At 36.3% G+C, this 24,793-nt stretch overlaps 1 protein-coding gene across 2 annotated transcripts in view; it reads right to left on the reverse strand.

The window, feature by feature from the left end:
• Window positions 1-1,826: 1,826 nt before the first annotated feature.
• Window positions 1,827-24,793, reverse strand: part of ITGA6 (integrin subunit alpha 6) — a 105,434-nt gene continuing 82,467 nt past the window's right edge. The window contains exons 12-26 of one of the 2 annotated variants that reach the window (XM_020990971.2): window positions 19,611-19,771; window positions 19,259-19,402; window positions 17,342-17,457; window positions 17,035-17,224; window positions 16,834-16,917; window positions 16,651-16,730; window positions 16,421-16,498; window positions 16,230-16,332; window positions 14,814-14,987; window positions 13,480-13,581; window positions 13,284-13,394; window positions 13,088-13,186; window positions 9,506-9,631; window positions 6,418-6,547; window positions 3,962-4,048 (exon numbers count right to left, since the gene is read on the reverse strand). In XM_020990971.2, coding sequence (XP_020846630.1) covers window positions 6,440-6,547; window positions 9,506-9,631; window positions 13,088-13,186; window positions 13,284-13,394; window positions 13,480-13,581; window positions 14,814-14,987; window positions 16,230-16,332; window positions 16,421-16,498; window positions 16,651-16,730; window positions 16,834-16,917; window positions 17,035-17,224; window positions 17,342-17,457; window positions 19,259-19,402; window positions 19,611-19,771 — 1,676 coding nt within the window. In that variant the 3' untranslated portion in view covers window positions 3,962-4,048; window positions 6,418-6,439. Of the gene's footprint in view, window positions 4,049-6,417; window positions 6,548-9,505; window positions 9,632-13,087; window positions 13,187-13,283; window positions 13,395-13,479; window positions 13,582-14,813; window positions 14,988-16,229; window positions 16,333-16,420; window positions 16,499-16,650; window positions 16,731-16,833; window positions 16,918-17,034; window positions 17,225-17,341; window positions 17,458-19,258; window positions 19,403-19,610; window positions 19,772-24,793 lie in introns of both variants that reach the window. The other variant, XM_020990970.2, reaches the window with a different exon arrangement.

The following is a 24,793-nucleotide window of genomic DNA, read 5'->3' on the forward strand; positions in this document are numbered from 1 at the left end:
ATTTTTGTCTTTATGCTTAGTATAGTGTCTTGTATATAGTCCCACATATGCCTAATAGATGTTTATTGACTTGAATCTTACCAGGAAAATTTAATAAAGCTGCTAGAGTGGGGATTAAGTCAAAATGATTAAAGACTTGTTTTTCAAAGAGTAGACCTGAAACAACAATTTACTTTGGAGGTAAGTAAACAGCTAGGCAGGAGTGGAAATGGATTCTTTTTAGTGCAGTGGTGGTACCAAATCATACCTTATCAGTGCCATCACAAGACTGAACAGTCCCACCGAGGTCATTAATTCTCAGTGTTGATAAGGATGATGATGGTGGTACCTTACCTTTGTATAAAGCCCTATAGCCTACAAAGTGCTTTTTAACATGTACTATCCCATTAGATCTTTATAATCTTGACTTGACTTGATAGGACATTTGAAACAATTCTAAAATAAATACTGCAATGATATTCTTGTTTAATTTTGGCTGAGGCCATTTTTTTTTTTTAAGTATCAGAGATCTACAACTGTCCAAACACCAGCTTGGGCTTCTCAGTTGTTCTAGTATAGACCACTTCAATTCTTTGATGCATCTGTGATCTCATGGATTTGGGTACTCTCTCCAGAGATGTAGACAGCAAAACAACCATGCCCAAGGTAGTTTAGAATATGGTTTATAACTTTGTCTACATGACTTTTGTCTGTCTGAGTCTTCCAGTAAATTTGTCAATGTGTCCAGTAATTTAACGAGTGAGGTAAATTACTTTATTATTATTGTTCCCATTTTGTTGTTGTTCAGTCGTGTCCAACTCTTTGTGACCCCATTTGGAGTGTTCTTGACAAAGTACTAGAGTGGTTTACCATTTAATTCTCCAGCTTATTTTACAGATGAAGAAACTGAAGGAAACAGGGTTAAAATAACTTGCCTGGGATCACACAGCTACTAAGTGTCTGAGGCTGGATTTGAACTCAGGTTTCCTTGACCCTAGTGCTCTATCTACTGAACCACCTAACTGCCCCATCTTAGATACAGAGGAATTGAGTCAGCTTAAATGACAATGACATAACAAGTAGTATTAGAATGAGAACCCAGGTGTTCTGACTCTAAGTCCAGTTTTTTTTCTATTATACAACATGGCCCAGAATCAGTATTCATTCTGCAGATGTTCTTCTACACAAGTAATCTCTTAGGCTTTTCATCCACTAGGGAAGAAAAACATTCTAAAATTTATCAACAACCAAGAGAAAAATGCGTACTTGATTACTTCAAATAACTTCACCTTTTGAATCTGACAAAGACACTATCTCACCTTCATCCAAAATTAATCTGGACACAGAATCATAGAGCTCAGATGGGTCTTTGAGACTTTCTAGTTGAATGTCCTTATACTACACGTGAGGCAACTGGGGTCCAGGTAATAAGTGGCAGACTTAGAACATACTAAGGACCTGGTAAATAATGTAGACCAGGAAAAAAATAAAAGTATTGCCTCCTTCATTAGCACAGACTCACATAAAATGGGTATACCATTGTAAAATGTTTAAAAGTTGTTTAAACTGTCCAAATTTTCTTAATTACAGATTTTATATCACCTTTTCTTTAGGTATTTGTTTAATACTCATTTATATCAAACACTAGTCAAAATCATATTTGGACAATTTTCAGATATTTTGTGCTTTAAAAGTAATTAAATAACACACAATTTCATAAATCTTATGTAAGACCTAGACATAACAGCTTTTGTGAAGACAGAAAGTCTGGCAATTAAGACTCTCTCACAAATGTCTGCTATATTACAGTACTAAAGTTGACCTCATGACAATGACTAAGCAATAAGCACTTTCATAAAAAAATTTTATTTCACACTTTCATACAAATATCCACAGGTACGTTCTTATCATGGAATGATTTCACAACGTTAGTTAGTATAAAAATTTATCAAATGCAAACAGACCAGTGACTTGACTTGAGATGACATTTTTAATTCTAAATTTAACACTGCAACAACATTCTTGCTTTTCGTGTTGTTGAAAACTACACTGACTTCAGGACATTCACTTTTTATAACAAAGGCCTACGAACACTGCCAACATAAGCAGCCTCTTAGTAGCTTATAAAGCCAGTACATTGGGATCTTGAGTTATCCAGGCAAGAAACTGAATTTTTAAACACTGATGATACCTTGTTTTTTGAGACTAAAATTGTAAACAAAATACAATTTGTGTAAATGTCTCTATGAATGAAGACTTTTGAAATACATAAGAATTTTAAGGGCATATAGTTCCTGAAAAGGAAAAAAAAATAGCCCAAACTGATGAAAGCACACATAACAGTATTTTGTACTTCAGGAAATTTCTTATACTAGTTTCAAACTAATTAGCACCTTCCTCCTTTCCCCCCTCATAAACTTAACATTTTGGAATTTGACAGTTAGGTAAACTGTTTTGTGATGCCTGTTTCTATTCAAGATATAATCAATGTATATAGTACAGCGATTGCCTTATTATGTCAGTAGAAGGCGATAAGCAGTTCGAAGGTATTGTAACGTTCTTATTTCAATATCACAAAGTCATTCAGGGAACATAGGTTGGAGAAAAAACATCAATGTACTTTTTTGATGGCTCTAATAGTAACCAAAAAATTAAAAGTCATGCTATCATGTCTGAAAAATAAAATCACTGTTTTGACATTAGAGCGTCTTTCAGTAGTCTCAAATTGGATCAGTTCAGATCCACCATATGCACCTAGCCTTTTTCCAAGTGCTATTAATAGAAAGCATCTGGAGAAGTGAGGGATGGGGACAAACAAGTCCATTTCCTCCAAGATTTCCTTAAAGCATGTGTGTGATGTTCTCAAAATAGTTGCTGGAGGGCAAACAAAATGCACCCCTTCCCCAAAAAAAGGATCCTGACTGTTCAGTAAGGACAAAATAATCTTAGCGTTAAATCCTATCTCTTAGCCAAACCCAGATCTAGATGGAGTTTAGGAAGAATAAGGATGTGAAGAGAGAAGAGGGGAAGACGCTACAATATATAGCTAAGTTTTAAGTTATTAAAAAAATATCTCTGGTATATTTATAAAGAATTATTATTTTCTTTTTGCAGTGAAAGATTTAGGTCAAAACCACTAACCACCTATGTGCTGACTCTGAACACCTAAACCAATCAAAGAAAGGTAAATTGGATAGTCTTTGGCCTATGTGTTAGTTAAAGGCAAAATGATTTATGAGAAAAATAAATACCAGGGCTAAAATATATACAAAAAATATAACTAGTATTCAAGCCTGTTGTGTGTGTGTGTGTGTGTGTTAGTCAAAAGAGAAGATGATAACCTGTATATTTTGGTGTGAGCAGTATTCACACAAATCTGAGGTTAAAAACAAGATGGTGGGATGGCAGCATCACCTTCTATTGCACATTTACTTGAAGACAGTACTTTAGCTTAAACTAACACTGTCGATTTAAAGTTCTCCAATTCTAGTGGAAGAAATGTTTGCAAAGGTAATGCTAGAATTATGAAACTTACTACATGCCAGTAGATATCAGCATGACTGATAATGGTGGCTTTTTTTCTAATATACCAATGGGAAGATTTCACAGGAGGTACAACTCAGCATACCCTTTCTCATCATGGGTCAGCCACACCAAAATGAAAGGCAATCTGGAAATTTAAATTAAGGCAGTTTAAAAAAAATCAGTTCCATCCATCTCAAATTTAGCTGTGCAAAATAAAAGCCTTGGGATACGTAACAATATCCACAGTTTAAAACTGTAGGTCCATACTGTCTGTAGTAAGTCTGAAACCAATCCTCAGTTACTGAAGGAACTTTTAAAATCCATTTAAATTTCTGAGTTGGAAAACAAGAGAACAGTCTGGAGAGTGTGCTGTTTTTTCCCCCTAGGAGTAGCTTTCATCTTCATTCCATTTTGTGATCCACTGTTTTTTTTCCAGGCCATCATTATATTTCTCATCTCTGATCTGTCGTTCCTCCTTCCGGATTCTTACAGCATGGTATCGGGGAACACTGTCATCGTACCTGGAGCGCTTAAAGAATCCACACTAGAGAAGAAGCAGAAAAGGGGAACAAAAAAAAAATTCAGTTATAAAATGCAAAAAAAAAGTACTAAGCAGGAATAGCTAAGCTTTTTTTTTTCCCTTTTAAAGTAATGCCCACATTTTGGAGAAAAGAAATAATTTTCCTTAAGAAAGGAACACATATGTCTGAAAAGAAAAATGGCTGAGGTTGGAGAAGGGGAGAATAATGGAGTAACAATACAGTAGAAGAGCTTATGCAACTAAAGGCCAAGTGCATTTTCACCTGTTGGCTTTAGATTAAATTTCTTTTTCTTTTTTTTACGACAGTGAAACCCATCTCTGTTCTAACAATTTAGGAGTCACTGGGAAAATGCTTCTACAATTTAACAAATAATCACAATATTATATTTGAATTATAGCTCATTTTAAAATCACACTAGGGGAGTCATTTCAGCATAAAGGACATTTTGGAAATAGATGAGGAGCTAAATCAAGCCTGAGGAAAAAAAAAAGAGAAAATGTTTCCTTACCAAAATAAATTGATGTTAAATCACAAACATTTTGCAAGATGGTATTTGAATATACCAGTATGGTGTAACTGGCATATTTAAAAACCTTACCTATGCCTCCTGTTTAAAGCTTCATTGCTCATATCATATCTCCTGGGAGCTATATGTCATCTCAATTGTATGGGACTTGTTGACCTGTCTACAAGTTAATCTCTTTTCTTTACAAGTAATGAAGTCACTGTGTGCTAGCATTAAGCTGAATTATATACTGCCTTTTGTTTGTTTGAGCTGCTGTGTGACTCAACGCATTGAAATAGCTCCTCTTTTTTCTTGGAAAATACAAGATGCCTTTTCCATTGAAAGTACAATGTGAATTAAGTACTTTAGCTGTATCTACCTTGCTCTGTTGAAAGACAATGCAATCTGAATAAATTTTCTAGGTTATTTCAGAATCAAAAACTGTTTGGAATGCAGTGTGGTAGTAAAAGAAGAGTATTCCAATTTAGAAATGCAGCTAGATGATGGATGATAAGGATATTTTAGAATGAAAGATTAGATTGTTTATTATGCAACTACCTATGGGAACAGAATGCTTATGTTGAATGGTATTACAGTATTATTAAAATACCATGGTAAAAATGCATAAGTATTAATATGGCAATAGGAAAAAAAATGGCATGACAGCTTTCATCTCAAGGCTACTTCTATGTTGATCACATTTTTTCATGAATAATAATCCCAGATCAGATCACAATAGTATCTACCTAGCATAAAACACAGCTGTTACCCCATTTAAGCAATTTAATGAATTTAAGTATTTCATGAACATTCAATGGCATGAGAGAGAAGTACTTTGCCAGTGAAATCTGAGTGGGGTCCTAAACAGCCATGGAAAGGAATAGGAAGTTGGGAAAATGTCCTCCTTTCCCTGCTTACCAAGATGTCAAAAAAAAAAAACCACCAAGAAAGGGAAACACTCAACTTCTCCCATGGGTTCACAAATAAGAAAAGTAACAGGAAATCTAAAAACTTAAGTGAAACCTCTGAAATACGGAGGTTAGGGTTTATTTTGTTGAACTGAAATTTCTTTGTATTTGTTATTACTCCACTAGTGCATAGAGCTTAGGTCACAATGTGCTGAAATGGGCTTTGGCCTGTCTTGTGTTTGCAGCAAAGCAAGGCTGTATCTCTTGATCTTAGCAGCACATTTCTGAACAACAAAATTATTCCAAACTATCAATTCCCCCCTCCATTTAATGTAAGTAGATTAAAATGATAATGATGAAAAAATCAGGTAAAATTAAAATGATGAAAAACCCTTTTCATCAAGAGAAATAACATGTTTTCAGCATGCAACAAAGGTTAATAAAGCAGCCAACGTCACTTCTAGTTATAGGCAATTTCATGACTAACAAAAAAAAAATCAGTAGCAATTTCTTATATGTGTTAGAATCTCCAATTTTGCTCACTATCCAGTAGTGAGTGTATATGTATGTATGTGTGTGTTCATACATGCACACAGGCATACATACACACACACACACATAGCAAGCTACACGTGATTATAGAAATTTGGGATATTCTTTGTTTAAGAGTATATAAGGATTCAAATTTTTGCTACTGTTTTAGGTTGTATTGGAACGGATGGGAAGGAGGGGAAATCATATTTGTAGCTGAAGGGTTTTTCTTATACTTTCTTGAAAAAAAAGCGCGTGAGCATTCAAATGCAAATAATGAAAATAAACAAAAGCAAGCAAGCACATGGAGATAACATGGAAACTCATCTGTTAATAGAACTAATGCAGCAAGCTCTTTCCCTTAACATTAGCCACCACAACCACAGCAGGTCCCACAGCTAGCAATGAAAAAACATTGATCAATTACCAATTACAGAAGTAGCTCAATACTATGCATCAGAAGTAAGCCTCTCTTTATCAGATGGCTGAGCATGGATCTCAGCCTTGTGATATGTGGCATCATAATGATCTTTCTTATTTCTCTTGAAGAAACCACACTATAAGGAAGCAAGGTACTTAGTCAATTTCACAGATTGATGTACAACAGCCAAACAAAAGAAAACTCAGAGCTTGATCCGTTACTTCTCTAGCCCAACTTCAAAGACACCAACTTCAGCAGCCAGTAGGTAAGACAGCACTAAATATTTGGGGTAACATTCAACCTTATCCCTCCAGGACATATTGCCTCTCCTGCAGATTTTCCTTTTACTATTCCAACAACTAAGGAACAAATATGGGTTAACGTATCAAAGGGGAATGGATTTCATTTATTCAGAAGAAAAATGTCAAGGCATGCATTTTTTCCAAACGGACGGCTTAAACATGCCAACCTGAGGCTTTAGTTTCATCTAGAAGGTGCGTTGTGCCCTTTTGCAGAAGGTCAAAAGGCTGACCTATGCTGTTTGTTCAGACAGTAGTTAGGAAATGAATTCTCCGAAGTGAGACTTTGCACAAATCCTAGGAAAAGAGCTTCTGAGAAGTTTTTTTTTTTCCTCCTTTCACAATAAATTCTGCAGCACAAATACCATCTATTTGAGGCCTAGGGATTTGTGGAGCAAATTACAATACAAATTCGAAGACACCACAGTGAAAGAATGATTGCTGTCATTTTCACAAATTCCGGCTGAACATGAAACCCTCAAATGGTAGAAACTTAAGTGAATTAGGTTAGGTCACTCTAAATGAGTATAAAAGCATTATCCCACTTTCCACTGTAATTTCCTTCATATAACTGGAGAACTTGGTCTATTTACTTATACTCAGTTCATAAGGCCTTGAAATTATACTTTGAAATATAGCTTGGCCTGATGGATCTGTGACCTTTGGCGAATTCAGCTTCTTATGCTGACAAATGTTATGAAGGAAAATATATACCTAGTTGATGTTGGGAAATGTATGCTTGTTTGTGAAACCACGTAATGATCTCCCAATTATCCATGCTAATCAAGAGACAGTGTGATCTAAAGAAGAAGTGTCAAATTCTTGAGAGCAAAGCCCAAATCATATTAAAATGTAATTGGGGAATGCTTGACAAAATACATTAAAAAAACAACACAGATAATGATAATTTGTGGTTTTCTAAGTAGTCAATATGCAGATCCAATCCTTTTGTATTTGAGTTTGACACCACTAGCTTAGTGGACAGAACACCACTCCAGTCAGGAAGTCCTGATTATGACATATAGTTCTGTGATCATGGGCAAGTCACTTAACCTTCTGATGCTCCAGGCAATTCTCTGATATTAAGTTATTGATCTGCATTGGTGTTCCCCACACCAAGAATTTACAGGTCTGGATCCCCCAAATGGAGGAAAAATCAAAGCCTTGGTATGATGAGAGTAACCATAAAATAATAAGTCTTAGTCACATGTATATTCTGTACAAAGACTTAAAAAAACCCTGAGTTATAGAATGCTGGATCTGGAACGGACCTTAAAAATTAAACAATCAAACTTCATCGTATTTCAAATAAGAAAACTGAGGCAAAGAGAGATTATGTTAGCCAAAACAACACAGCCAGCTGATGGGAGTGCTGGGGCTAGAAGTCACATCTTTTAAGTGCCTTTCCATGACATCAATTTTTAAATGAAAAGCTGTTAGCAAGGCTATCCTTAGGCACTCCCTAACACCAAAACACTTTTTTCTTGACTTCATTTTTCTTAATTTTTATTTTGGCATGGGTTGGTTAGATTGTCCCAGACTATGAAAAACACAATTGCATAAATTTGATGCTTGAGCAGTAGAAGGTCCACATTGAGCTAATGGAGGTCAGGCTCTAAGATTCACTGTGAATCAAAAGTTCTTGGGATAACAAGAACTCTGGGAGAGGTCTAAAGAATGACTTCACTTTGGGAGAAACAACATAAGCTTGGCAGGAACTGGAGAATGCGGAGAGGGGTAACAGTATTCTGTATAGCCCATTATACTCTGAACTCTATTTGTAATTTCTTTAATTTATTTGTAACTATCATAAAGAGGGTATCTAGATAATACAGGGGCTAAAGCACAGAAGTCTGAGAGATCTGAGTTCAAATCTGGCTTCAAACACTTACTAGCTATGTGACCCTGGACAAGTCACTTAACTCTGTTGGCCTCAGTTTCCTCATCTGTAAAATGAGCTGGAGAAGGAAATGGCAAATCACTCTAGTATATTTGCCAAGAAAACCCCAAAATGGGGTCATGAAGAATCGAACACGACTGAAAATGACTAAACAACAACAACAAAAATTGTAATATGAGATGAGGGAATTGTACATTACCAGTCATACTAAAAACTTACGCCGCAAAATAGTGTCTATATTTTGTAACCTCTAGGAACAGGATACATACAGGAAGAATCCTCATAAAGGATACATGTAGGAAATATGTATACATATATACATAATTCTCATATGAGATATATGATATGTATACATAACATATAAATCCTCACATAGCATACATATAGGAAATCATATGAGGATGAGTACAAGCTGTGTGGAGGAAATGTTTTTTAACATGGTAAAGTGATTTCAGAAAGGGAAGAGGGGAAGGTATTTTTACAGTTAAAAAGAAATGAAATTTTTCCATATAGGCTTCTATTATGTTTAGAATAGAAAGTATGGGTGGTATTTTTTTCATATTGATTCCAAGTTTTGCTCACCTTACATGGTCATTTCACCGGGGGGGGGGGGTTGGGGGAAGGGTGTGGCCAAAGCTTGCCAACACTACAGTAGCCAGCAATTAAGGATCTGTGTGATCCCAAATGAAGAGCACGCCAGCCTCAAGCAACAGAAAGACGAATCTAGTATTGCTAAAACATACTTAGTTATGCGTTCTATGGCGGTACATTAAGGTGGCTGAACTTCACACATCAAAACTTTCCATAATATTCAGATAATTATAACATGCTGGCCTCACTCTTCTAAAAACCAGTCATTTTAAAAACATGAAATAAAATGCCAAATAAAACCCACCTTCCATAGTAAGAATACTAATAGAGCAAGCATCAGAATTCCAGCAAGAATAGCCACAAGGATGACCCACCATGGCACTCCAGAATACTGCGCGACTGTCTTTGAAGGGAATACTGTGACACGGACCTGTGAGACAAGAAATCACGTGAGGACGAGTCGACACGGTGTGAAGGAATGCAAAGAGCGACAGTTTGACAGACCAATTCTAGCACAGATTTTGCCATCAAAGGCAGTTTAGCTAAGGCCATCTATGAAATATACTTAATTTTAAATGGAAATTTTTTCCCTCTATTAATAACTGTGTAATACATTACACACTTGCTTCCTTCTCCAATCCTGCTTTTTTCACGCTAGGCAGACTTAAAAGGGCTACCAGTCTACAATGATCAAGCTCTTTTTTTCCCAATTAAAAGTACAGTAAGGGAAAGAACTGTTAAATTAGGATATAAAGAATGTGTATGGACAATAAGCATTCCCAAATACTTTAGAGGTGCCAGTGAACACCACCAAGGCTGGTGGAGGGCAAGGAAGGCAGGAGGGATGTTGGCATGCATAAATATTTTTCTTTGGACAGAAGCAGCTTGGTGGAGGGAGTCAGGAGGACCCCTCCACATTCAAGTCCCTCATCCACCACATATTGGCTATGTGATTCTGGAAAATTCATTTCACCTCTCAATGGTCCAGGAAACTCTAAGACTATAAGTTGTGATATGCCCTGGTCAAAGAAGTTCCTCCCTAGGGACTCCCAGCACTGAGAAAATCTCAGATCTGGTCAATAAAAGTAACCTGCATACTTCCTAACTCTTTGCTTATTCAATACTGCTCCCTACACCAGCAATATCCTCCTTACTGCCTTCACCTGGTAACCTGCTGACCATCCTTTAAAGCCCAAATTCAAATGTTCTCTCATCCATGAAGCCTTCCTTGAAGCCCCCATCAGGATGACCTTTCCCCCTTTGTCCCTCACGTGACACTTTGCATCGTTTGGTAGGTTTGTCTTCTCTTATGACAATGTCCCAATGAGGGCTAACTACACCTTATATTTCCTCCCACCCTATCTCCATTAATGGCCTATTCACAGCAAGTTTTAAATAAATGTTTATTGAACTGAATTACTGATCAGTAATAATATTAAGAATATTTAGCTTTGAGAAAAAGGAGATCTCGTCAGTTTTCAAGTATTTGTATGAATGAAGTAAATATGTTTTGTATTACTCCAGAGTAGAGGTTCTTAACCTGAAGTCCTTGGTCCCCTTGGTCTATAGAGAGAGTCCAGGGAGTCTATGAACTTGGAAACTTTTCATATTTGGATAATTACTTCAGTATAATTGGTTTCCTTTATAATCCTAAGGATTTTGTTTCATACATTTATTTTAATTTTATTTTTTACTTTTAGGCAATTGGGGTTAAGTGAGTGGCCTATGGTCACACAACTAGTAAGTGTCAAGTGTTTGGTCTGAGGCCATATTTGAACTCAGGTCCTCCTGACTTCAGGGCCAGTGCTCTATCCACTGCACCACCTAGCTAGCTGCCCTTGTTTCATACATTTAAAAATATTATTCTGAGAAAGGGTCCAAAGACTTCATCTGACTGCTAAAGGGATAGATGACACACAAAAAGTTAGGACCTCTGTTCTATAGCATATAGCAGAAGGCAGAAGAATTACTGACGGATAGAAGCAATGTTGTGCTAATAAATATTTAACAACCAGCTCTCTGAAAACACATAATACCATTTTAAGTGTAATCTGCATTACTGGCACTTTCTTTATCACCTTCTTAAATCTAAAACAAATCAACAAAATAATAAATCAAGCCCTGATTTGTAGCATTTGCTGATTTCTAAAGTATAAATACTCACAATGAAAATTTAATAATCAGCTTTTGAAAGCCTACACAAGTTGACTCTAGTACATTCCTGGTCAAAAGTTACAAAGAGACCAACTTACACTCAACATAAGGAAGAATTTTGTAATAATTAAAGCCATTATACAATGGAATAAGATTCCTTGTGGGGTAGTAAGCTCCCTATAACAGGAGGCATTCAAATACAATTTTCTACAGCAAATACATTGTCACAGTCCCACTTGACTCAACTGTTTTGTGAAGACATGCTACTTTTGTGTTTATTGTAAATTGATCACGAGAGAGCATTTGGCTCTATAGAGTAAAATGTAGCTTTTAAGATTCTTCTCCAAAGTTTCTATCATGCAAATGTTAAGATCATGCAAGACTTTCCTGAAAGATGAAACCATAGTTATAACTTCAATCAATGATTGTCTGATGATTAATAGTAAGTAAGACATAAAACAGAGAGACATATGCTTGCCAAAGGTTAGCCACATTTTGGGGGAATGTCCTGTGTGGAGTCAAAATGGAAGAGGGATTACCCAGAGATATTGAGGTTCTCTCAATGTTCATGTTTGGAATTGTGCTGATTGCATCAATCCCTCAAATACTACAGGTCCTCTTCAATGAGATATTTTACTTCTCAAAGGAGACTAGCCCAATAATCACACAGGTAAAGCCAAGTAGATGAAGAATAAATATGCTTACTGGCCAGATTAGAGCATACTATTGATTTGGCAGCCCACTGAGTCAATCAGTTGCAAGTACCTTAAACAAACATAGAATAGGCATGGTCATGGGGTGCAAAATTGAACAAGTGTAGGATAGAAGACTATACTTCATTTGGGAAATTATGAAGCCCTATCGATGCTCCCTTTGGTTACCCAAAAGGCAAAAGAAAGATATATGGTGATTCTAAGTGAGTTACAGAGTATTAACCTAGAACTAAGCTATAGAGTACAATGATAACTTTCACTCAAGAGGACTAGAAGCCAGGATTATTTTGGTTTAAAGGAGTCACTGAAGACCTGTTTACTGGAAAAGAAGTCAGGCCAGTTATGTATAGATTGGAAGAGTTAACAGATAGGCAGTCTGTTATACTGATATCCGTAAAATATTAAAAGACCCAGAGAAGGCTTCTAGGTTGGAGGTTCTATGGAAGAAAATGGACAAGAATCACATAAGATGAGGAAGAAAAGATGGTTTGCAAAATTCACTAGCTGAGGTAATGCCCACATTTATGAGTTTATGGATCTATCATCTTAAAAAAAAATGAGAGGATTGGCCTAGATCAGGGGCATTTAACTTGAAGTCTATGAACTCAGTACAACAGTATTTCAATGTAACTGGTTTCCTTTATAGTCCTGAGTTTGATGCATTTAAAACCTTTATTCTGAGAAGGGGTCCATGACCCATAAAAAATGTTAAGATTACCTGACTTAGATAATCCTTGCAATTTCTCCAAACTCTAAAATTCAATTATTCTATAACTCATTTTACAAATACTTTTGATAAATTAATATGTGCAAGGACGGATGATTTCTAGGTTTCATTCTAACTCTAAAAGTCTATCAAAATGCATATGCCTCTTTAAAGGAATGGGGGGACTTATAAGGAAGAATGAAGAGTGGAATGATGAGACACAAGAGGGTACAAACAAAAAAAAACCTGACAATTAGAGTTTTATTTACCAACTAGCCCAGAAAAAGATCAAAATGATTCTGAAACTACTCACTTGAGTGCCTGCATTTGGAACCTTAATATTCTCTGCAACAGCAGTAACATTAATGGAAGCCTGAAGAAGAATATCTAAGTAGTTCAGCTTGGAATATTCCTATTTTGGGAAAAAGATAGTACACACGTCAAAGAAACGACTGATCTCTGTAACAAAGCAAACATCTCCAAACAAATGTCCCATTGTGAGGCCATACCTCTAGGAATGTACCGTTCCACAGTCTTGACCGTAATATAACAGAAGCTTTACTGTCCAAACCGTGTAGGGGACATTTTATGTTCACACAGTTAACATTTGTGCTACAGTTCTAGAAAGAAATTAAAATCGAAAAACTGAAATGTGATGTACCAAAGAATGCTAATAATCTGCCAAATCTCTTAAAGAACACTTACAAGTGTCTGATATTTTCTTTCTGCAAATAAAGAAAATTTTCTGCCATCATCTGTCTGTTTCTCTGCAATTTCTCGTTTCTTTCTAGAGTTGTGAGGAGATTCCTGAAGGAGAAGGAGAAGAATTGTCACCAGGAAGATCTCAAATGGTCAAATGGTTCTGCCTTTCCTTTTTTCCCCATACAAAGTGGACCTTTACTTATCATCCCTCCCAAAATGACTCCAAATCTACATTTTCATATTACAGTCACAAACAGATTCCTTCTCCACAATTTTATGTACAAAATCAGTAGAAGTTTTCATCATCTAAACTTTTTGACATTTAATGATTTTTCAGAGTAGGCAGATCATCCCTGGCTTACATAAATACATGCTGAAAGAACAGGATCCCCAGACAATTAGCTAGGGCATAAACAGCCCATCACTACATTTGTGTCAGGAACTCGCAGGGAGAACATTTCTTCTATTAATGTAGATTAGCACCTACTTGGAAGCTTGAGAGTCTTTCAGACAGATGCCCAGGGGCACTGAGATGTTATGGGTTACACAAGAGAGTACATTTCAGAGGCAGGATTAGAGACACTAAGGCCAACTCTCTATCACATCATGCTACCTTCTTACTGGTCCACAACAACAACAACAACAACAACAACAACAAGAAGCCCTTACGCCTGTGTTTTATTCTAAAGGACATTTTCAATGGCCAATAAATGTTCTACAAAACACCTCTGGCTGATATAGTGAGGTAAAGCAGAATTGAAACTGCCTGTCCAAGTCTCTAGCATGACTGAAGAATTATTCATTATAATTACTGACATTCCTGTAACACACTTAAGATTTGCAAAAGGTTTTCTGTGATCTTCATAATAACCCTGTAAGGTAAAGATTGCCAATAGCACTGTCTCATGTTACAAATGAAGAAACGGAGGCTTAAGAAGAAGACTGACTTGCTCATGGTCACACAGCCATTAAGTGTCAAAAGGCGAGATTAGAACCCAGGACTCTTCTGTCTATAAGTCCAGCTCTATTTTCACCGTACCACAATACCACACCAACCATACTATTATGCCTCCCAACTCTTCTCAGCTCTCAAAAGATTTTATCCTATTATTGGCCATCACATTCAGAAGTTTTCATTTCCTGGATTGAGTCCTAAGTAAAGGCAGCTCTAGCCTTTGGAATTGGGCATTTAATCTGAAAATTTCTCACTCTTCCTTGGTAACTTACGTTGATTTCCTCAACAAAGTTTGGTTAATGTATCAAAGCAATCCTCTCCCATTTCACTAACATAATGACATTAGGTAAGTTATAAGCTAACTAAACCCTTATTAACATACCTTTAGTCCCAGAGAGTTAATTTCATCTTGTGGCTCACAGTTTATTTGTTCCAACCCTTTGGATTCTATTTTCATCAAATAAAGCAGCCATTTGCCATTGCTAATTTCTTTGGGCCACTGAATGTTTAGAGATGCTGTGCCAAGATTTTTAAGAGGTTTACCTAAATTAATTACCTGTTGGGAAATAATAATGCATATGTTATCTCAAAGTAAATTCTCTTAATGCAAATTTACAGCAGCAGTTACCACTCATAAGCAGCTGGAAAAATGTCAAGAGTATTTGATGCAAAAATTGAATGAGAGCACAGAGAGGCGTTGGAATCACAGATTCTGGGGCCATGTTTGCTCATGCAGAGGACAAGGGCAAAGCACACTGGTCTCCTGATCCATGTCTATGTAATCAGGTCATCACCATTAACTTCAAATGTAAAGATACCCATTGGAATCTCCTCATGTTGCTGCTCTCATGGGTCAGGAATGACACCTCTATGACAGACAAGGCATGTCATAGCAGGCTTTTACTATATGTAATTGCTATATTTCTGAGCTCAGTATTTTTAGTCACAGGAAAGGGAAATCTATGTGTGACTTTACAGCAAGATTCAATGTCATATGGATAAAGTCAAGCAGATATTCAGACAATTTAATCATCTGCTGTGTAGCTAGTCCCCAGGGAATTTTTCATCACTTCAATGTTGCTGTTCAACACACCTCCAAGCCTCCTTTCCCACTGTGGTCAGTATGTTTTACAAAATATAAACCCAGTTTCACATTCCTTAAGTAAAACAAAAATAAGAAGGTAAACCTGTTGAGAGAAACAGAGATATTACCTTCCAAAAACCAAAAAATACATATATTTTTCAGATTTTCATCAGTACAAAAAATTACAAGGTGCCAAGTTGCCTTAGTTCCTCAACTGTAGATTGAGCTGGAGAAGAAAATGGCAAATCACTCCAATATCTTTGCCAAGAAAACTCCAAATTGGAGTCACAAAGAGTCAGACATGATTGAAACACTGAATAACAATGAACAACAAATTTATATAGTGCCTGCCCTGTGCCAAACACTGTGCTAAGTGCTTTACGAATATTATCTTGTCTGATCCTCATACCAACTCTGTGAGGTAAGTCTATTATAATCCCCATTTTGCAATTCAGGAAATTGAGGCAAACAGAGAACATAAAATGTTAGAGGTTGGATTTGAACTCAGGTTTTCCTGAGCCCAGGTCTTGTGCTGCACCCCCTGGCTGTGTAGAACATATGATATGCACAATGTAAAATAAAGATGGAAAGGTCCGACTGTGGGGGCCCTCAAATGCTAGTCTGGAGTTTATTTGGTAGATAATGGGGAGACAAGTAAAAAACTGAAATGATTTATATGAACACCATATCTTACACACATTTGCTCCAACTCACCCTGAATTCATATTCTATTAAGTTTCCAATTTCATCTTCAGATTTCATAGCTCTCTCACCAACAACAGTACCTCCAAAGTACACCTGGGAAGGTTTAGCAACTCTGTTAAATTAAAAAACACTGGGTTTCAGTAAAGACTGTAAACGGTTCTTTCAAACATTGATTTGTTATGCTAAATACAAACACTTACCCAGAGACCGACAAAAGCAGTTCAATAACCACTTTAGCTTTAGCTGTAATTGAAGCCAAATTATCTTGATTGCTTGTTCTGAAGTGAAAAGGAAACAATGGGGTTTTATTTTAACAGTTTTTTCATTACAATTACACTTCTCTCATGAGTCAGATCAGAGGCAATCCATAGAGACCTACACATTCATGGTACAAGGCTAAATGAAGAGACTGAGGAAAAAGAACTCTTACGTTTCTAACTTCAGATTCACGTCCAGGTCTGTGGTATCAAAGGTGACTTCTGTTGTACTTAAAATCAAATAAAAAGTAACCTAAAAAAGAGAAATACAAGTGTATGCCAATTAACATGAATCCAATCTATCAAAATCTGAACAACATTTTCAAGTAATAAAATGAAAAAAAGTTAGCACCCACACTGGAATTTCTCTTAAAGGGATTTCCAAGTTCACAATCTACTTGGGAACCATTTACGTTGGCTGCACAACTCAATTGTTTTTCCTATGAAAGAAAAAAAAAGTTAGGTCAAAATATCAAATGCTAAAGATTTATGTGTGCATATGAAATGAACACACCCATTCTCTTCCTCCTTTTTTGTGTTTCTTTAAGGACACTCACAGGATAAGCCCTCAGCTCTCTGTATGCAGAATAAGTTAAGGTATCAGGAAAAGTTGCAATAAGTTTGGCTTCATGGGCATCATCTCCATCTTTGGTAGGATTCCTGGGATTGGAAGGGCTATTTGTCACTGTTATTTCTAAAGCAATATCCTTCTGGTCTTTGAGAACAAGCTCTGGTATGCCATTGTGACTATAAAAAGACAGAGAGACAACAGAATCATTCTCAAGACACCTGAAATCCTTCCTCATCAAACGGCCCTTGTCAAATGATAACAGTTTATGCTAATGCTACAAAAGAGATTCTTACATTGGTAAATAAGAAAATTTGTCTTGGTTGCCATCTCGCGTACAAAATCTGTACTCTAATTTCAGATTGCTATTACAGATGTTATCATTTCCGCATCCCTCTTTTAAGAACTGGACCTAGAGAGAAACCAGAAATGAATGTAAGTTAACATCAATCAGGAAAATATAGACAGAAGGCTAAGTAAATCAATAACTTTTTCTATAATGTCCACATTCTGGCATGACAACTGCCACCTTTGGAGAAACCCAAAGCATACAAGCCCTTTGTGACATATCCAATTCCCATTTGGCTCTGAAAGGATGTAGTAAATAACATTTTAACAACTTTTTCCCAATCAATCACATAAGAATAAATCATGGCTAAAGTTGTCTTATGGCACAGTGGATACAGTGCCGGGTCTGGGGTCAGGAAGACTCATCTTCCTGAGTTCACATCTGGCCTCGGACACTTACTAGCTGTGTGACCCTGGGCAAGTCACTTCACCCTGTTTGCCTCAGTTTCCCCATCTATAAAATGAGCTGGAGAAGGAAATGGCAAACTGATCCAGTACCTCTGCCAAGAAAACCCCAAATGGGGTTAGGAAGAGTCAGACACGACTGAAACAACTGAACAACAACCACAAAAATGTCTTCTTCTTCTTCTTCTTTGTTTCACGATGCTACACTGAGGCTTTTGCCAGAGAAATGTACTAGAAAGAGCTTGTAACGATGACAAAAACATCCATTTCAATAACAGTCCAAGGAGTTTATGAGCCAGTGTTATACACTGTGGCATTTTATAAAGTTTAGATTTAACCTGACTCCAGTTTCAAAAAATCTTACACCTTTTACTATTCACTCTTAGAGAGTGGCCTCCAGCAATCCACCAAGACCAGCAGAGATCACAGAGGGGCTGTGTGTAGCACGAACGTAAGCTAGCCTACTGACAGCAAGAGAGGAGCGTAGTCATTAATAAGAGATTCTTCTCCTCTCTAAATCAGCACACTACCGATTCCTACCCCTTCCCCCCAACCCAGTACAGCATCTCTAACAATTCACACTGTAACTTTCTCCAATTCTAACATACTATAACTGAGGGTCTCATTGCTGTCCATTTCATCTTGCTGATCCTTTCTGAGTAAGACTTGACCCTTGGTTATAAGAACCAGACCAACCAAGAGCAGTTTTATGACTTTTCAAAGGTAGACAAAGTGTTTGGTATGAGAACACTGTGACAGGAGAAAAGTATGATATACTGCATAGAAATACTAAACTCAGGCTGGTTATAATATGAAAAAATTGCAATAGAAAAAATAATGTCAGCCTATAAACTACACATAATTAGCTATATGCCTTCTTAATTTGGGGGAGGGGGAGGAAAGAAATCATCATTTCACTGATGTCAAACAAGAGTATATGCATGGAAATATATGTATGTGTGAGCATGTATATGTACATGTATGTATATGAGCATGCATATACAAACACAATGATGTATACATCAATACCTATGATTCCTGTTAGTCTCTAGATTACTACAGATCAGAGTGAATAATAAACGTATTAGCTGCTAGAGTAAATGTATATATGTAACATGTACATATGATAAGATACATATGCACATGGCTTTTGCCTCAGAGATCAATAAAATGGTGATTTTTCCAAATTACTAAAAAATATAGGCACTTATTTGTACTGTATAAGCATAGATTATTTTTTTCCTATCATTATATCCTTAGATTATAATTGCCTAAGTTTAACATGTAATATATACTGAACATGTAACACATGCATTTACAATACAAATTTATACAAAGGAGCATTGTCTCAATCTAATACCATGTTCTAATTATCCCCCCCCCCCGTGAAGACATTTTACTAGATTGTTTAGCACTGGAGGAAAACACCTCTGACATGATGGCGAGTCAGGCAAATTTACCTCTGAGGTGACTGTTTTGGGTTCATTTGAATTCAAAATTGGAAGAAGTTCTGGAAGTGAATTTGCTCGCCTCCGTGAACTTGGTTCTTGGATTTCCACTGATGCTGTTATGGGAATGGGACGCAGTTTATCTCTGATGTTCTCCTGGAAAATATAACCACCTAATAAGGCTACTTATACATGGAAACAGTAACATTCTTACACATTTCTGAGGAATAGTTTATTTTGAATTTAAGTATACTACTTTCTTTTAAAAATCTGCACACACCACTATAAAACCCCTCTTAAATTAAATAAGAATCATATTCATGCAGTGCTTTACCCCTCCCTCCTTCATCTCTTAATCCCTTACCTGCAGCCAAAGTGTTCTGTCCATGCACATTTTTTGTTTCTGCGCTTTCAGAGTCAAGGCATGGGAAGACTTAGGCTCAGAAGCTTGATTTGGAAAATGAACTCTTGATGATAAGCCGGATTTCCTCCTCTGACTTTCAGCTTCAAGTGTGCCCACAATTGCTAAGGAAAATTCAACAAGCAAACAAAGAGACACTATGAAGCATATATATACTTTTATTAACTCAAAGTATATTCCTCTGTGAGTATATTTTGAGTTCTTTTAAAATCCTTTTTTTTTAACTTTAGTGGAAAAACATTTTTCCATTTACCAAGAGGGAAAATCTGGTGGCTAACCTGTCACTCAATGTGGAAACATGATCCCCCCCCGCCCCTTTTCCTATTTTCTACTAACAATTTATTTACACATTAAAAATCCAATGATTTATATAAATTAATTTCAACTCAAGCCACCTGAGGGCGCTCAAGAACAATCCAAAATTCCACAGCACTATATTTTCTATTAGTTTTTGGCTAACATGATTACAGCAAATCATAGAATTCTAGGGCTAAGGGGGGGGGAGGTGTCAAACTTCTCTTCAAAAAGTAAAACTATCCCACTGTCTTCAGGCAGGTGAATATCTAAAGCTATCAAGTAGGTAGTAGGTAGTTGTCTTAAAAAAAAAAGATTAAAAACAAGACAAAAGAAAACACTACAGAGACGCTGGTTGCATTTCCTTACAAATTTTACAGTTACGAAGTAGTCTTTTGATGATGGAATTGACTTCTAAAAAGAATTAAAAGTTGGTTGTTGTGTGCTCCTTTTGATGATGAAAAGCCACTATTACCAAGTTTCCTACACACAGTAATTCTGAGCTAGATATTAATGTTACAAATCAATATTTGATCATTTCTGTTTATGTAGCCTCTAAAATATAGAATCATAGAACCAGAGATAGAAGAACCCTCAAGAGCTCACCTAGTCCAACCCCATTTTACAGCTGATAAAACTGCAGTCCAATTTTAAGACTGTGACCTGCCAAAGGTCAAATAGATAACAAGCATCAGGCATGGGCTTTGAACCCAGACTGCCTCATTACATGATTGGGATGGCTGAAGGAACACTTAAATATGACTTCAGGATGCAGTTCCCACCCCCACCCTAGCCCCAAACAGCAGATTTGTTCTATTATGTTTCTTTGACTACTCTAACTTAGCTTGGATTCACTCAATACATGGCAACTTATCAGAAAGAGGAACAGTTCACAGGTAAGCTAGGTTTAATAATACTGTTATCATTAATATTAGCTGTTATTACTATTGGCACTAATAATACAAATTCAACCACTTCATTTTAAAGAATCTGGGAAAAGTAAAGTAATTTCCCCAGTTTACACCATGAATCAGAGACAGGGAGGGAGGTTTTGGGGGGGGAAGAGGAATCACCTTTAGGCCCAATTGTTCTTATGGGATCATAAAATCATGGATTTTATGGAAGAGACATCAGAAGCTATTTTTTTCTAACCCCCTAATTTTACAGATGAAAAACTGAGTACCAGAGACGTTAAATAATTTGCCCAAGATCAGGGATGGCCAACCATTATAGGGGTGGGATTTTAAACCTCAGTCAAATGACTCCAGACAATGCTCTTTCTGCCATATCATGGATTAAAAACAGTCATGATACCTAGTTCTATGTATTAAATACTAGTTCTATGTATTAAAACACACATATGAACATACACATACACAAATTCCACAGCTATGTGGCTCTCTCCTTGTAACTGATACTATTTCTATACAGACAGGCAAAACCAAAATTTAGAGACACTGACATATTGTTCCAACAGTAGGCATTTCTGTGTCCATCTGAAGAATTCCTAAATGTCAGAGCTGCCAAATGGAATGCTCCCCATTTTAAGGCCCTCCACAATCTTGACATTATCCATTTATCAGTGACCTGGAAACATTAAAATGAACTAGATGAAGGCTTATATGCTGAGTGCCCCTCAAAGCAAAAAGTCAGGAAGGGTTTGGGTGCATTAAAACCATTTATGTACCAAATTCTACTTTAACACTTACTAACCCTCCAGACAATTCACATCATCATAAAATATTTTCCAACTGCCTGTGAACTGACCTTTTGAGAGCAAGCCAAGTAGAAGATTCATTAAAACTAAATAATGAGTATCTGTATAAGTGGATTACTACATTTAAGGCCGGTACAATAACAACTATCTTGCCATACACTAGTTAATTTTTTTTTAAATACAGGGGGTGTATTAATTTTTTTTTATTAAGTGTATTAGTTTTTATAGCTTTGCAAACATTTTTCTAATTGACTTGCAATTTTTTTAATGCTATGGAATTACCATGAATAGCAGGTAATCTCTGAATATCCCCTGAAAAGGTTAACATATGCACATATCTCCAAATACAATACACACAGATAAAAATAAATATCCATATTGCAGGCATTTGATAAATATTTGATTGAGAGACTTATCATACAAGTGCAAGGTTCTGTACATAATTCGTAAAATATGGTGAAAACCTACCATACTTTAATCTTCCAAAGATTAAAAAATAGTTCATTTCCAGGGAGATAAGTGCTTTGAAGAATAGATCTCCTTTTTACACAAAATGTGATCTGAAAATTTCTCACTAGAATTTTAACAAAATTTAACAAGATTTGTCCTCATAGGATCATTAGTTTAGAACAAGAAGGGGCCTTTGAGATTATCTTGTCCAACACCCCCTACTGATGATGAGGAAATGTCTCCTGCCCAAGGTCACATACGTAGTCAAGGACAGAGCTGGAATTCAAAACCTAATCTTTGGATTCCAAACCAAGTGTTCTTTTCACTGTAGCTTTCTGCCTCCTAATGCTAGCCATGGAATAGTTTCTTTGTTTTTTTTTATTTTGAGTGGGGTGGCTAATTTACCCCAAAGAATAGTAGAGGATCTGTGATTCTTCAAATAAAGAAATACAAAGTACTGCATTTAAATAAAAAAAAAATCCCAACTACACTTGGATACATTGCAGACTGTTCTTTGTATATGTGAGCTCAAGTTCTGGCTAGCAGAGAATGCTGAGCAGTATTAAGGACAGTATTACAAATAAGATTAAAATCACTTCGGTATACTCCCTTTGCACAAAGTCACAGTGCACCTGCACCTGCAATACCAAATGCCAGACTCAAAGGATAATAAGAAAGACCTGATGGAACTGGAGATAATTCAGAGAAAGGCAGCTACCTTTCCAGGTAAAGGGGAAAAGCCTCAAGGGAATGAACAGAAGCCAAGTAAGGCTGCATAATATCTTTACATGTTGTCTTCCCCTATTAGCATGCAAACCCCTTGAGGGCAGAGACTGTTTCTTTTTTTGTCTTTGTTTCCCCAGCTCCCATCACTGTGCCTAGCACAGTAGGTACTTCATAAGTGCTTGCAGATCGACTCATTAATTCATCTGTATGGCTAGAGGCTAAGAGGGAATGTATGATCAAAGTGTATGTAATCTGGGGCTATTTACGCTAAGCAAACACAAATTTCACAAAAATCTAGAACGTACCAAAGGACATCCCTTGAAGCTTGAGAGGGGGTAAATCTGAGGAAAAAGGGTGAGGAGGGGAAGGGTACTATTCTACACAATGGCCAGTAAAGTCATCGAAATAATTATCCTCCCCACTCCCACCCCCAAAAGTAGTACAAGCTAAAAACTGTAAGTGGATTTAGAGAAATTAATGGAGGGTAGGTACACAATAGAATTTGTTCAAGAAAACTAGAATATCCTATAGGTAACCTATACCTATAACCTATATCTATATCTAACCTATATCTAACCATTTTGAGAGTGATGTATTACAGAGAACAATCATGTCCCTAGTACCTCTATCAAGAGAAAAAGATTTAATCATAAGTTGGACTCAGTACAAAAAATCTCATATTCTTATCATCTCACCTTGGAGATTCAAATACCCATTTAATTTGGCTTTAAACTCCTATATATTTGCCTCAACTATGGAACTAACCAATGAGGTCACTCACTGGGAAGTCTCATAATAGATGCCATATTACCACAAACACCTGTCGTTGCCTTATGTGTTTCAAACAAAAAAGAGGTGTACCACCTTACTAAATCATGCATCAAATTCAGTAACTAAATGTACCACAAAAAAGGAAAACTTTCATTCTATCACAAATTCTTATAACATTTTATAAGCAAAAATTTACCATTAAGACTGTCAAACATTTGTGGAAGAAGTCAACTTGATTGTTCAAGGAGATAGGATATCTGCCCTTTTAATGGATGAGCAAGGAAAAGAATCAATGCTGTTTGTGTCCTTCAGACCATGAAAGAGTGTGGGGTGAGGGGAGGTGACAGATAAGTAACCCAGGGTGTTGTAAGGGGTGGAGACAGAAGGAGGGTGGACTTGGTGAATCTACCACACTCTAGCCAGCTCCATAGAACATTCTTTTAACTAGTAACAACCCCAAAGCCAGCTTTTCCACATGCTAATTTGAAGAAAAGTCTTCACTGGGCTGCCATGAAACTGGGAGCAAGGGTGCAGGAGCAGTTATTCTCCAAAGTATCTTGGTATAAACTGATTTTCTTTGGAGAATCTACATGATGCTGGGATAAGCACTGTTGTATTTTTTAACATATTATTACATATATTATTATGTAAATATATTACAGTTATATATAAATATATTATATTTTTATATATAAATAGTAAATATAAAAATATTTTTAAAGAAGGAAGAGGAACTAGGTATACTCATATAATAATAATAGTAACATTTATTTATTATTATTTTTATTATTTATTGTTATTATTAATATTTATTAATATTCATACAGTGCTTTAAACATTTACAAAATGACATATTATATGTAAAGCACTTTATTGTCACAATGACCCTGGGAGGTGGGTGCTATTATTCCCATTTTATGAATGAAGAAAATGAGACCTACAGAAGTTACTTGCCTAGGGTCATATAGCTAAAAGTGTCTGAGGCAGGATTTGAATTCAAGTCCTCCTGATGCCAAATCTTGTGCTTTATCTTACTATGCCATTTTACTATCTCTAATAAAAAGCACTTTATTCCTGAAATATTTTTTTTGTTTGCCATAGTTCTATTTTTTCTAGAATTTTTGAAGATCTTTCAACTTGGAAGAAATTTCTTTAAAACTCTTTAAAA

This window comes from Phascolarctos cinereus, unplaced genomic scaffold (assembly GCF_003287225.1).
Source record: "Phascolarctos cinereus isolate Bilbo 61053 unplaced genomic scaffold, phaCin_HiC Scaffold_726;HRSCAF=1367, whole genome shotgun sequence".
NCBI classification, from domain to species: domain Eukaryota; kingdom Metazoa; phylum Chordata; class Mammalia; order Diprotodontia; family Phascolarctidae; genus Phascolarctos; species Phascolarctos cinereus.